Genomic DNA, 15,197 nt, shown 5'->3' on the forward strand with positions numbered 1-15,197 from the left:
ACGGAGCAAGAACAATGTAGGAGGAGAAACGAGGCTTCCTAACGCGGCCAGATAATGTCACAAGCGCTCGTGATACGTTAAGCTAGCGGCATCTGCCGAGGGTGCTAAAACTGCTCGGCTGCCGCTTTCGGCATTGCACTGCACAGCCACGGAAAGAAGTGAGGCCGCTATAATTTCGTTCATCAGGTGCCGCTACCCTCTCCTTCATCGTCGCAGCGACGAAGCTTTGCAGTGCGGCTTGGTTTTCGTTGTGACATTATCGGGTCGCTCACCCGCGTTTATCGCGATTGGCCGTTTCGCCTCCTATATATTCTTGCTCCGTGGCTTGAAGAATGTTGCCGGACGTTATGGTGTTAGAGTACTTTTTTCTGCTCCGAATAAACTTGGCAAGCTGTGTAAATTGGTGGAAAGGAATTTGTCAGGACTGAAGTCTGACAGCTCTTGCATTGTTAAACATGCTTCGCCATTCGTCCCATGCAACACGGGAATTGTGTACTCATTGTCATGTGATAACGTATATATTGGCCAGTCAGGCAGGTGCATCAATGTTTGACTCATGGAGCACCAGAGGTCACTCAAGAAAACCCTCATGCACATGTCACTCGACATTGCGCGACCCACACAGATAAGGGTCAAGTTCAATCTTGTCCACTATTTGAGAACACCAGCGTGTTGTGGCAGCACAATCTCCAATTGACACGGGAGATAATTGAAGCTTGCTATATAAGAAAGAACGATGAAAAGTGTGTCAGCCACGCATCAGTGGCATTACATGAAAAAAAAAAAAGTCTTTTCTTATCAAATGCATTAATTTGGGTGTTTTGTGGGTTGTTTGTTGAACATGAACATTGTAATCTTGCATTTATCGAATCGTAATCCTGTAACCATTGTGATGTTGCGTTTATCAAACTGCACTTTGGAGGGGTTGACCCGGGCACGTCTTCATTCTGAGTATATATTTGTGTTTATGCGTAATAAAATCAGTTGCGAGTTAGCACCGTCGTGTGTGTCTTCTCTGCTGTCGTCCTGTTTCAAGCACTACTTTACGATGTTTAACCCTCCTGCTGTGTTGCATGCATAATTGGTTAATCGGGGCACCATTCCCGCCTTTCCTTGTGCAGTTCCTTGCACCAGCGTTGCCAGTGTGGCTTTGCTACGCCGGCATCGTTGGGGTGCTGTTCGCAACGCTCAAGATCATCAACGTGCGACTCCACCAAATGTACGACAGCGGAGAGTGCATCGAGGAATCAAGCGACGAATCAAACCGTTCCGTGTCCGTGGACCACACGGCCCAGGGCTCGCAAGGTCATGGTTCGAAAAAGTAAGCGTAGTTGATTTTTATAACTTTGCGCAGTTTGTGTGTGTGCATGCGCGTACGCACATGTATGCATGCATGCAATGCGTACGTGCAGGCATGCATAGAGGAATGCAAAAGGCAGCCTCGCTCTCGGTTTTAAATGAAAAATTTGCCCTTTAGCATTCGTTTTTCAGTAAAAGAAGTTATAGATTGAGAGGGAAAGCAAAAAATGCCGTGGCATCTTCACTAACGGGAAACCTAAGGAGGGGCGAAGCATTCAGTGTATCAGTGTATTCTTGGCGTTTTTGCCAATGGAAATGAAACCATTGGGGGGTACAGGTATACAGCTTTGCTCATGTCTCGTGTCTTCGAAGCACGAGTGTCCCGGTGTTTCTTTAGTACGCGTTACGAAGCGCTCCAGCGTGAGGCATAAACGAGTGTCGGTGTTTTTTAGGCGTTACATACTAACGCGAGGTGCAAACAAGTTTCCTGGTCAATCGCGAAAGGCAGCCAGGGCTCTGATCGTGCCCTCGGGAAGAAGTCATTTGTTTTGGTGAAAAAGGGTGTCTTGGATGTATTTACACATGAAGTAAACATGTTTTTTCTGTTCAGCTTGAAGAAAACTATGAAGCAATGCCCCCAACAAAATATTTTTGAGAAGCTCTTCAGCAGCCCTTTAATGTGGCCCTTTAATGGCCTTTTAAGCGACTATATAGCGTTAACCCCATACTGTTTTTCCATTGCTGTGATTGTTCACTTGTGCGCAGTCTTACTTCTCATTAATTGTATGCAAGTGTAGCTATGCGTCCTTATCCGGAACAGCTTGAACCCAGTTTGAGTCCATTTGTGCGACCAATCTCGTAGAGTCGACCGAGAGCCTGCTGCGGCCGTCGAAACCACGAAGTCCGCCCCTGTTTAACCGCCGCACTCGCCCGCCGACCGCGTATCACCTCGCGTCGACCGTCACCGGCACTTTTCAAATTCGCTCTTTATGTCTTGACAACCCGAAGCTTCTTCAGCTTCTCACGTTTCGGAAATGCATGAAAGCACTTACGCTGCGCACCCGCGTGAAACCGTACGTAAAAGGCCTACTAGGGAGAGGCGACGGCCGCACGGGAGTCCTGAATCTAACGTCACATCCGGAAGTTCGCCGCAATGGCGGCAGTTGTGGCGACACTCTGCTTGTTGCAGCTTCGGCTGAATGGGCGTGTTTTCAAACGGTTTTAATAAAGATACTGCGCGCATGTGGAGCTTAAAATTAGGTCACAAGAGACTTTCATGGTGTATAACCGCACGTTGATGTAGAATTTGGGGCCGGCAAATTTTCTTTACAGTTGGCCTTTAAAGATGTAACCACTGGAATTCAGACAATAAATCACACGAAGTTATGCAAATGGAAACCCCTCGAAAGCTTCAAAAGCTCAAATTCCACGCCTGTACTTTAGCCCCAAATGCAACACGTGCCGAAATTGGCGTCATTGCAGTGGTTCTCAGGGCTCAAAAAATAGATGAGAAGAGGCGTAGGCATTGATTTCAGATTGTGTGAAGTTGGGTTGGTTGGTGTGTGGAAACTGAAAGGTGCAGTGCCAGATACGTACAGGACAAAGCAGCAGGAATAGTGGACAGAGCCCTCGCCAGTAACCATATTGTTTGTTTTCTGTGAAGGGAGGAATACCCCACGAGCAGGATCGCATTTTTAACAGCGTCAGAATGGAGCTATAAAGCAGCAGGTTAGGAGCTCCACTTCTCCCCACACTCTGTTGCTTTCATGAAGAGAAATGAGAAGAGATAGTGAGGAAGCCCGTCTGGTCGGGAGGCATGTTCAAATTCAAATTCAAATTTAGGGAAGTTTACAAAAGGAGGTCCCAAGGTTTCCGAACAGTAGGCGTGGCCTCCTATGCTAGTTGTTTTGGAAATACCGTAAAAACCCGCGTATAATACGGACCCGCGTATAATACGAGGTGTAATTCTGGGACAGCAAATTCAGAAAAAAAGTTTTCATCCGCATATAATGCGAGGTAAAGAGCACAGAAAACATTTATTTGCACTGCAGTTACCGTTCAGTCATTGTCAGTTTTCGCTGGCACTGTCTCCCGACGTCCGTTCAGTCATCGTCAGGTTCGCTGCCGCTGTCTCCTGAAGTCGCCTTGTCGGAAATGCCTTCCCATAGAAAGTGGTCCTCAGTGCCATCAAGGGCGTTCGAGATGCCGCGTTTCTTAAAAGACCAACTGACGAGCTCCTCTGGGATGCTGGCCCACGCATCCGCGATCCAGCCACAAAGCACCGCTGGAGAAACCCGCGTCAGCCATTCGGTAGCTGTCACTTACGGGTCTCCTGACCTCGTCCACTCTTGGTAGCAGGACCTGATGCAGTCTTTGAAAGGCTTGTTGATGCAAACGTCTAGCGGTTGCAGCTGGGATGTCATTCCTCCTGGAATGACAATGAGTTGGGTGCAAGGTTCGCGCAACAACTTCTTCACGGAATCGGCCAGGTGGCAGCGAAAGGCATCCAACACGAGCACCGATGGGAATCCACAACAGTGCTCCAGGCCGGCGACAACACACAGACTTTATACAGTCAAGCACCAGTTGCTTTCTCCACCCACGAATGCTGCCTTCGGTGACGCCGAACTGCCGTCCTGCGGCGCAATTCCTGATGGTCTCGGCACATAAAATAACATTTCTTTTAGTTGCAGCCGAATACTGTTTTCGTGCACCCGACATAGTGATAGACTTGCGGTGAACGTGCCGAGATCCTCCGCGTGGTCAAAACAATCAAAATGGCGCCGGCTGAGAGAAGCAGCAGCCAGCGAACGCCACCGCAAGATGGCGCACCCTCCTCTGAAACCGAAAGTGCAAATTTTCGGCTGAAAACTTTGGGATCCACATATAATACGAGGCACAAATTTTACATAGTAAAATTTGGAAAAAAACCTCGTATTATATGCGGGTTTTTACGGTAAGTTGTGAGCACAGTACAATCAGTGAGTTTTGCAGACATCGTACAAATCTTATCAAACAGCATTTAACAATAGGACATTATAGAAAATATTAGATATCGGGGAAAAAATGGGAAAGTTAGAATCAATTGACAACAGAACAAGCAGGGAAAAATGGGCCATAGTTTGGCCTGTTGGTGATGCATAATGGAAATTGAAAGCGCAAATTAGACACGGACAAAGAAAGGTGACAACAGGACGAGCGCTAGTCCTGTTGTCCCCTGTTAGCGGCCTGTTAGTCCTGTTAGCGCTCGTCCTGTTGTCCCCTTTTTTTGTCCGTGTCCAATTTGCACTTTCAGTTTCCAGGGAAAAAATGTCATGCAAGTAAAATATTTCTGGGAGTTAGTGGTGTTTGTTGTTTTTAAGGTTTTGAACAGTTTCTTTTGGTCGCTGTCTCTGTTTCTATGGTAACATCAGGAATAAAAACTTGGCTTTTACGTTTTCAACTATGTGCTGAATGTTTTTTCGCTTTATCGTATTTTTAGGGTGTGCAACGCTGCTTACGATTGCGGGCGTACTCTCAGGGACGCAAAAAATCCCAACAGGAAATAAGAAAAAGGAAAAGTGCATATTCTTGTTTACACATTTAAAGATGTATGCGATGCTGGCATGATTAATTCTAGGCAGCTAAATCTTGAGCCTACATCGTGTCTAGCCACTCGGCTAGTGCTGGGTCAGTCAGCCCATGCAAGCCTGAGTGTTTGCAGCATTCCCCCGAATTTGGCCAGAACCAAATATTTGGAGCTAATGAACGTTGCATTCTCGAATTCAGTACGAATCAAACAACAGGAGCTCGCGGTTCGCTTTTCAATTTGCGAACGTTCAGCAAGCAGTCGTTTGTAAAACGTCATGTCTACTGTAGCTCTCTTTACGTTGCACTGTTTTTGAAGCGATCGAGCACAGCTGAATTTGCCCACGAGTGGAGATTGAAAAATGCGGAAAGGACGGACACAGCTGATGTCTCTTTTATTTGCCTGTTCAGAGCGGCCCTGGGGCAGTTCCTGGGCAGTCCAGAGGTGTTCCCGTTGTAGAAATGCCATAGGCAAATAAAATATGGAGCTGCTTTGAACCAGCTCATCCCGACCTTAGCCTTCACGTTGTCCGCTGATGCTTTAAGCTGGCTCCTCGCTGCTGTGCAGGGATTCGGAGCACATTGAGCTGGCCATCCTCAAGCAGAGGACGGATGAAGAGACTCCGCCTGTGCAGTGTAGCTCGCGCAACTCCTTCACGGAGGCTGGGCAGCTTCCGGGCAGCAGCGGCGTGGTGGCCCCGTCCAGCTCCATGGAACTTCTCGGGCGACTGGCACGCTCCGAGGACTTTGAGATAAAGCAGCACGGCGCTTGCGGCATCGGTGAGTGAGGGGAATGCCAACCGGGACCAACAGCTGGAGAGATGTTAACGCGAAAGCCTTAATCCTTTCAGACGCCGCTCGCTATTTGCTCCTACAATTTTTTTTTTGTTGTTTCTATGCTCTGTATCTCACCAAATAAGATGAATGAGCAGGTTACTGACCCCAACACAATTTTAGTTTTTTTTTTTTTTGTTCAGTCATACACAGAATTGTGCACACAGCGCCACATTAGTCAGGAGCGTCAAGTAGCACTGAGTATATCCATATACATATATATTTGTGTGACTTGCACTGTTTCTATTTTTGCGGCCGCAAGTCTTTCGAGAAAAATGAGGGAAAAGAGTAGAAAAAGCTCACCCGCTGAATCGTGTGCGTCGCCATTTTGTTTTTTTATGCTCTTAGTAATCTTACTAGCTGCCAGTGGGCCCTAAAAATCTTCATTGTTAGACGAAGGATACAAAATTATGCTAAACTAGCAAAAAACTTTCAGCTTTGGTACTTCTTTTTGTGAAAGCCCGTGTCTAGAGTGCCGTCAGACGGTATTATAAGCACTCCACTATATAGACGTCCACCAGCGTTTTGTGGCAAAATTGCCGCCTCTGGCAGTACATCACTCTAGATAACCTAAAGCTAGGCAACCTAACCTAAACATAACATAAGATAACCTAACGCACACAAAGAAATCATTTAAACACCAAAACTAACCTCTGGCACAGAAATTACACTTCAAATAAATAACGAAAAAAAAAAACAGCCGAGAGAAGAGCCGGTCTCGAACCACTGACTTTGGGATCAAGAAGCTAAGACGTATCCTCTGCACTACAACGACAGACTCTTCGGCGGGTGCTAGGCTAGTGATAAATATTCAAATGTCGTCGGATGGCACTCTAGCCATGCCTGCAGCGGTCAGCTAGAGTGCCGTCGGACGGCACTCTAGACACTGCGATTGTGAAAAACCGCAGGATTGAAATGCACACAGTCGTGTGCATAGCGTCTGAAAGAGTTAAAGGGGCCATGAAGACAAAATACAAATTTAGTTTATTAAAAAGACTGCTTTCCCGTGATAGCAATAACACCATTTTTATCACAAACATCACACAAATAATCGAGATATTAGGGAAAACAAATGCAGCGGGGGGATACTCCTCAGCCACTTTCGGGTGATACCTCTATTGGCTAACCTTGACGTCACACAGCATTTTTTTTTATCCCATTCATCTTCTTTTGTGATCGCACTGTTTTGCTGCCGGAGCTTCGGTCGCTGCTGGGGGTGGCTTGAGGGCTGCTGCGTTCCGACTGTAAGGGCATGTCGTTTTGCCGTGTTGTGACAGGAACCGTCTTTTGAGAAATGCAAAACAGCTTGATTGCTGAAGCGCTAATCTTTTCCTAGTAGATCTCACTGAATGATGGCCCTTTGTGGATGATTTGAAATCTAACACTGAAGAAAATACCAAGGAAAGGGTCATTAAAGGGCTTGCTCTTATGTGAACTGTGAAATAATTGTTGGAAATATAACTGGGTAATGCAGAAAACAGAAACTAGAAAAAAAGGAACTAGCCTCTGGCTTGTAGGAAAGCCACAACCTTTGGTTTGCAAATGTGCACTCAAACATATATTTCAAACCTGCATGGCACTTACTTTTTTGTTTATTAGTGAGCTGTGCTAATGAGTGCTCGCTAATAAACAAACAATTGAGCTGCAAAAAGGTTAATTATTCAGCCAGGAATGGAGGTTCCGTGTTGTAACGTCATGGGTCATTGAATCGGTCTACATTTGCTTGATTTTAGTAACTTGAGCGAGAAGTTAAGCTAGCAAGCATGCTTCGAAGTAACAGTGTCGAAGCGTAAAATTTTTGAGGAACAAGTTTGTGTCAGTACGTCAAATTTGTCTTTTCATGTTTTTCAAGCAGCACTTACTGCTGTTTTGAGGAATCAAACTTTGATATGGTAAAAGGTGCTAATAAATAACGCTTAAGCTAAATAACACTTTAGGCTAAAGCCCTAGCTTCTGTTTGCTTTTAAAGATGGGGTCATCATTCCCATGTTCGACAAATGTGAAGTCATTCAGTGCCATAGTGACCAGATGACAAGGGAGATAGTGGAGGCAGCAAAAATTGCTAGGTTGGGGGAAAATTGCGTCAGCGTACCTTCGGTTGCTCTGTCAGCCAAGGAACTTGATTTTTTACAAGGAACGCAACATAGAAAGTAATCTGGGGGCGCAACACGTGTGTCATGGCTTGAGAGGGCTTATTATCATTTCAAGTGCGTGTGTTCTTAATGGGAATTTTTAGAGCGTGTGTGGCCCGTCATAGCACCGCTATGATGAATCGCTTGTTTTGTTGTGTGCATTTATAGCACTTGTGTGTAGGTGTGTGGGGTATAAATATGTTTTTTCAATAAAAGCTCAGTTGAAAGTCAGCGCTCGTCCTGTGTACCTCAGCTAAAGTCCGTGTTTTTGTTGCGCTGTTTAGTAATAATGGGGGGTCATCATCATCACATGCATGAATTTCCACAGGAATAGGTAGGCAGCCATAATGGTTGGGTTTGCAGTGTGAACTTGGAATTACATCAGAACAGTTCTCCTCTCTGACTACTCTTCAACTTTGTTCCATATTTCAAACGCTGCCCAAATTCTGGAGCTTGTGTAAAATCTAGCTGTTCTTCAAGAATCCTTGCATCTAGGGCTCTCGACTTTTTTTTTAGTACGCAGATGTTACAACACACACTCGAAGATGGCACTGGGTCTCCCCAGTTGCTTATCGATTCGTTGTCAAGCAGCCATTAGCTAATTATCAAATCACTAAAAAAAGCACTTTTTTCCTTAACCCATTTTTTGACATTCAGAATCCCCAAGTTTTTGGTTGTTTTTTAATTGATGCCTACCTACATCGTTCACATTTGTATCTTTTAATCACGGGTAAATGCACTGGAGTGTCAGTTCCCGCTCTCTTTTTTCCGATTACCCAGCCTAATTAAGTGCATTTTTGTTAAATTCACTGGGCTTATTAATAATAAATTTGCATCTTTTGAATCGAGCAATGTTACAAATTGTCTTTGCGCTGTTTTAGTATGGTGGCAGTGAAAAAATTTAGAGCTTTTCCAGTGTTGCAAAAATGTATGGCAATTCACTACTATATATGGATTGAATAAAGACATATACTCATAACTTCCTCAGAATTAAATATAAATTAACTATCATATAATTTATATTGGTATAATTTCGATAAAACAAGAGCTACAGCCATTTTCCATAACCTTGCTCCCTCTGTATAGACAACTATGTATTGACAGGAGATGAGAGTTCTGTAACCTTTACAGCCTCACTGTGGACAAGCTAATCATGACAAATAAATGGAACTTGGTGTAATGGTGGAGTCATCTTCGCAGTCAATTTCAGTATGATTTTTTCCAAGATACCTACATTAGACTGAAAGCTACAGAGCATTTTACACTAGCTCTGGAGCGAGTGTGTGTGATCCTATGCTGAAGTGACCCGGTAGACACACTTCTAGCACAAGACAGCTTCGCTTTAAAAACAGGGGACTTGTGATCGTGTGTTTCCATGTCATGTGCCGTTTCCCAGACCTCCAAGTGGACGTGCACCATCGGAACAGTTCGGGCAGTTCTGGTGGCTCGGCCTCGGGCAAACAGGACCGCACTGGGGTTGCACCGCCTGGCAGCCCCGAGTTCGGCTTGGTCGATGAGGTGCTTCAGGAAGGTGAGCTGGGGATGGGAAGAAGAAATGAACACCTCACAGGCACTAACAAGTAGTGTCGTTTTAGTTACTCAAATAACCTTAATGTTCCTTTTTCATGCGATGTTAATATATTATCTCTTAGTCATTTGGGAAACTCGCATTTTACTTGAAAATTGAATGATTAAGAGTCATGCTGCACTCTAAAAAAATTCTGCGATAGCACTGCTGGAATGTATTGGAGGATTGAGATGTAGTTTTGTCTTGACATGGCTTGGCTTTGGCTTCACACCTTGTAGATTCCTCCTCAATTTGGTGTTGGCCACATTGTCAGGTGTTGGCTACATTGTTATTTGCATTAAACAATAGCTGTGGCAGTGACATGTTGATGCTAATGCATCGAGAGACATTTCATGTACAGTCGATCTCATTACAACAAAGTAGTATCGGGACAGCAAATTAGTTTGTTATATCTGATATTTGTTGTAACAGTAGACCTAGAAATCGGCTCTAAAAAAGAAAATCTGGCTCGCGCAAAAATACCTAATACAAAAATGTATTTTTTTAGGCTTCAAATCCACTATAAACAAAGCAACACTTCCTTTTCTTGTTGCATTTCAACCTCAATGAAGCGGAACATGAGTTCGTGAAATTACAACAGAACGAAGTTCCTTTACAATACAGGCCTGTGTCCTTATTTATTTTATGAAGAATGTGATTTTCGTCTGGTGGCTACTCAGAGCACTGAGCAGGATGAAGTTTTCCGCAGTGTCCACGAACAAAGGGTCTTTTATGCTCCTGCAGTTTCGGACGTTTTTTTTTTTTTCCAAATAGCTTCTCAGACTCCTGGCCAAATATTTCTTCGTTATATCCGATATTGCGCAGATCTCATGGCTTCAGTTTTCTTATAAAAGAATAAGTGTTACTGAAATAAAGCATGACCAACCATAGTTTGTATTTAGTTCGCTATAGCCAATAATTTGCTATATCAGTGTTCAATATAACGAGGTTCAACCATAGTGAAAAAAAGAAGGATATTATGATAACTTCGTGCGCAGGTTCGCAGTGCTACTAATGTTTAATTTTGTGAGTTTTAACTTCTTAAAAACAAACTGCAAGTTCTAATTCTTCCCGCACACAAATTTCGTTGTAGTGGAATGGTCTGGAGAACGCTGTTTGACGGGGAAGGGAATTTTTCGCGCCTATAACTCTACAGGTGGCCGGTGGGGAACGGGGAATACTTTGCTGTCGTGGGAATTCCGTTGACGCAGTGTTCATTGTAACGGGTTTTGGCTGCAATGGGCGCCTACAGCTCCACTGCCAAGAGAGCTCACATGACAGGTGTTAGCAGTGGTTGAATAGAGCATAGTGTATGGAATCTCATTTATACCTTTCTCTGCACAGCATGCATTGAGGCTCCGCTGGGGTCCTAGGACCAACCCGTACTGCGACAACTGTTCTTCTATAGAAACCCTTGAACATATTTTATTAGAATGTGTGGCCTACTTGGCACCAAGATCCCGTTTTTCTTTTTGAAAATATTGAATGCCTAGATCAAGGGCCAGCAACTCTGAAGACTGTCCTAGGACCATGGACTCGCCCCTCAAAGCAGCATCAGGCTCTTAAAAGTTTGTATCTCCTATTTGGAGGACATTGTTCACATTTTAATATTGTGAATTCTGGGACATAATCTGAAAAACAGCCCATCAGGCCCGTCAAGCTACGCCAGTGTTCTTTTCTTTTTTTTTCTTCCTACCCACCTCTTTCTAGGGCCTTTTTTCCCTACATTTTCAATCCCTAGCAGAGAAGCATGTAGGTGATTACAAACACCGGCAAAAATCTCTGCTTTTTCAATAAAAAGCCTTCTCTCTCTCTCTTTAAAGGGACAGACAACTGATTTTTGTCGAGTATATATTTTCTTTATCCCAAATGAAAGGGCCATAGAGTTTCATACTAATATATACTAGAGGGAAATCTGGCGCTGCATTCGCGGGCCGCCGTGGGCGGCGCCATTGCAGCCAGCGACGTTCCTCGCCTCCTTGGCTTGGTTAGCCACATGGCTTCTTTTTCGTCTTGAAGCCAAAAGGGGTAACATTATTTTTTGTTCATCTTCCATGAAGCTTCTAAATAATCCCTGACAAATAAATCTTTCTGAAGCTTTAATTTTATAATAAGAAAACAAATTCAAATAATCTTCTGCGGTAATAATGTTGCATTTTTGCAGCCAAAGCCAACTTTTCAGACTGTTCGTGAGCCATGCCAAGGACAAGTGGAACGTGCCTGCCCGGTACATGACGGCATGCTCGCTGAAGCGTGGCTCCCCTAGACAGTGGCGCCAGATTTCCCTCTAGTATATATTAGTATGAAACTCTATGGAAAGGGCATCACTTAACACTTAACCTGAAACGGTTTTGCTGTTAACGCCCTAGAACTTTTAAAATCTGAATTTCTAGGTCTACCAGCCACATGGGCCCCTCCAAAGAAATGCATGCAGTCACGACAGTAAGCTGGGCTACAACATACTTCTAACTGCATGCGAGAATAAAAGAGGTATTTAAAAAATTGTCCCTGGTTAAAACAGCAATAGTGTGCAACCTTTCCTATTCCCTTATGCGGTATTTAAATCGCGCATTGAAATCGACGGAGTTGTTTGGACATGTATAGTAGTGTCGCGTTTAGACGCCACTTGGCGCTGCCTTCTTTCTGTGCAAAATTGAAATTATTTTCGCCTGTTTATTTAGAAATTCCTTGCGGTTACCCAGTATTAAAACATTCACCCCACAACATGCACATGTGGAGGACCTGCACTTCAAAAAAAGCGGTTGTCTGTCCCTTTAATAGTCTTGATTAGTTGTGAATACTGAGGGAGAGGATCTGCTCTAAATACTTGGAAGGCGAAAGATGGATGAAGATGATTTGAGGCAGGAACGATCTAGTGCCCTTGGCCCTTGCCAATCGGCAAACTAGCTGTTAGCGGTTAACTTATGGAATCGATGGTGATTGTTCAGTTTCAGATCTCAAGGCAGGGGCCGTTTCTATGCTCCCTGTTCCAGCAAGCCTCTCAACTGGAGATGAACTCGGTGAGTAGGCAAGTTTTTGCCCCTTCCGTTGAGGTGAAACTGCGGCCTTTCAGTTTTGGCGGCCTGATTTCCGAACTCACGGGCTGATTGTTGAGTAAATCCTGTGAGTCTGACTCTTATGGGGACAGGTTCGTGTCTATAAAAGCTGCGTTTAAATGATACGAAAATTTGCTCTTTTTGTAATCATCACTGTGACATTTTATAGCCAGTAGTAAAAGTTGATGAATGGAGCCTTTTAAATGAGTAACGAAAGCTCATGAAATATAGGTGCTTGCGAGCATGTGAGCAAATGCACCTGGTACATTAGATACCGTATTTTTGCGCGTATAACCTGCACCAAGAATGCGAAAATTTGAGTGCCAAAGTAGGGGTGCGGTTAATACGGGGGTTTTTTCCTTTAGTGCAGCTTCACGGCAATGCACGTTGTGCCGAGAAGCTCCTACGCAGTAATGCTGACTAAGCCTTCCATGGCAGCTATTGCAGAAAACATACAATGAAGGAAAAACAAGGACGAGTTTACTCTAACAAGTGAATTTTCTTAGTTCGACGAAAGACCTATAAACCCACGAATTTGCACATCATCACCACAAAGAAAGAAAGCTTCAAAAATTGCTGCATCACTAATAACATGGATGGAACCGAAGATGATTTTTTGTACAGCACTGAGGACTGCGGCTGAGTGAGAGCAGTGACACTAAGTGAATTGTGACTTTCGCCTTGCAGTCAGTGTATTCTACTTGCTAAATATACGCTTCTTCTGTCTACATAGTATGAGATGTGTTGCTTGAGCTGTAGCTTTGGTGCAGCCTTTCGTGTATCAGACGTGCAGGCAAAACGCGAGGATTTTTTTTTTTTCTTTTCCGGCGGGCTGAAAGGGGGGTCAGGGGCCATATAAGTGGTCTTAAGATTTTAAAGCCCTGGCCTTTTATTACTATCCTTTTCTTATGCAGTGAAATTGCAATACAGTAACTATTAGAGACGGACAGACTAGTTTTCTCGTTGAATCCACATATAAATGCTCACGCGTTTAAAAGTTGCACTTTGCTCGCAGCCGTGGCATCAGGCTCCTCCACATCCCTGCACCCAGACAACCACCGCCGGAGTCAGCACCGGCGTCGGAGCGGTACCGGTTTCCTCTCTTCCGGTTCCTCATCTGGTTCTCTCCGCAACGCCACGGGCTCCGTTGAACTGGCCTTCCTGTCTCAAGACCCAAGTGTTCGCGCTGCGGAGCTCGCGCGAGCGGCGCAACAGCGAAAGTCCAGCCACGCTCTCCGTGGCACCGTCGAAGACTCCGACGCCAACTGGCTGGTCCGACGTGCCCACAGCGAGCTAGAGACGAGTGCCGCTGAGAAGCAGCGGACTTCCATTCCGCCGTCCCATCCAGTGTCGTTGGAGGCCATCCGCGTTGGAACGGCGGCGCTCGCAAACATCCGCCACGTCCGACGGAGTGTTGAGTTCTCGCGGCCGCCGCTGATGAACGACGGAACGATCAAGACGATCGCGGAGCAACCCGCCGCGGAGACTCCGCCGAGCGGTTCGAGCAGCATGAAGTCGTTGGTGAGGCATCGTTCGCTCGACGCGGCAACTTTGAGGCAACGTCGGTGGAGGGGGAGTGGGGATAAGGGCGGAGGGGAGGAAGAGGTGGCACAGGCGGCTCCGCCGCGGACTAATGTGGAAGGGGCGCCAGATCAGCGGACTTTTCAGTCTACGGAGAGCGTGTCGTCGGGCGAGTCGGACCGCAGCAGCAGCCACTTCACGGTGATCTACAAGCCGTTGGATCCGTGCAGTGGAAATCCACAGGTGATTTTCTGAAATTTGGGTGGGAAAATTGTTGGGCATGCGCGAGGGCTGCATGAGCGGTGTGGATCGTATGTTAGTAAAGGTTTTGTCAATTGTCCTCGGAAAGATTTGTGTTCTTGTGTTTGACAAGATTGCATTTGAAAAAATATGACAGGACTAAATATTCAATCAACACCTGCTAAAAGTTTTGTTGAATGCTGACCTAAGGGGGGGACATGGCTCTTAAAAGAATTAATTTTTAAGTAAACTCTGTGAAACAAGCCAGTCTTGCTGCTTTTTTTCCCCACTGATTTCAAATATGCCCTTATATTTTGAGTCAGTCAATTAGTTCCCAAGATAACTAGAGATAATTGGCCATTTTTGGAGGAACAATAGACAAAACAGTGGTAGTCATAAAACTGTAATTTTCATATTTTGCAATACTATGAACCCTGGTGAGTACAATAATCAAAGTAGTTTTTTTGATGCATTGCTTGGAACTAATTTTACAGCTCATTAAACTTCAGTGTTCGAAATGGGCATTCGAAATGGTTCCTTGCAACCAGTGCCACCAAAGTTTAATGAGCTTTAAAATAAGTTCCAAGCGGTGCATCAAAAAACCGATTCTCTTATTGCATTCGCCAGGGTTCATATTATTGGAAAATGTGAAGATTACAGTTTTGAGACCAAAACTGTTTTGTCTATTGTTCCTCCAAAAATGGCCGATCTTGGAAACTAATTGACTGACTCAAAAATAATTGCGTATTTGAAATCAGTGGAAAAAAGCAGCAAGACTGGCAAGTTTCACAGAGTTTACTTCAAAATTATAAGGAGCTGTTTTAAGAGCAGTATCAATGAGATTCTCTTATTTCAAGGCAAATTTGTAGATAGCCGAGAAATTAGTTCCCCTGAATGGATGCTGACTTTCACATATTTCTTGGGAGGGGTCTTTGGAGTATTTACTCTATGCTCATAAAGAACAGTTTAGTGGTCTGGCAG

At 44.7% G+C, this 15,197-nt stretch overlaps 1 protein-coding gene across 4 annotated transcripts in view; it reads left to right on the plus strand.

Moving 5' to 3' along the window:
- Positions 1–15,197, plus strand: part of Pcx (pecanex) — a 79,934-nt gene that overhangs the window by 2,952 nt on the left and 61,785 nt on the right. For 3 of the 4 annotated variants that reach the window (XR_013317002.1, XM_077674107.1, XM_077674108.1), the window contains exons 2-6: positions 1,122–1,321; positions 5,435–5,646; positions 9,229–9,363; positions 12,348–12,419; positions 13,471–14,219. Coding sequence is in view for 3 of the 4 variants with exons in the window: in XM_077674107.1 (XP_077530233.1) it covers positions 1,122–1,321; positions 5,435–5,646; positions 9,229–9,363; positions 12,348–12,419; positions 13,471–14,219 (1,368 nt within the window). In the remaining variant the exon portion in view is untranslated. The remainder of the gene's footprint in view (positions 1–1,121; positions 1,322–5,434; positions 5,647–9,228; positions 9,364–12,347; positions 12,420–13,470; positions 14,220–15,197) is intronic. The other variant, XM_077674109.1, reaches the window with a different exon arrangement.

Source organism: Haemaphysalis longicornis, unplaced genomic scaffold, assembly GCF_048455015.1.
Source record: "Haemaphysalis longicornis isolate Haplotype H1 unplaced genomic scaffold, Haemaphysalis longicornis Haplotype H1 scaffold_6, whole genome shotgun sequence".
Lineage (NCBI taxonomy): Eukaryota > Metazoa > Arthropoda > Arachnida > Ixodida > Ixodidae > Haemaphysalis > Haemaphysalis longicornis.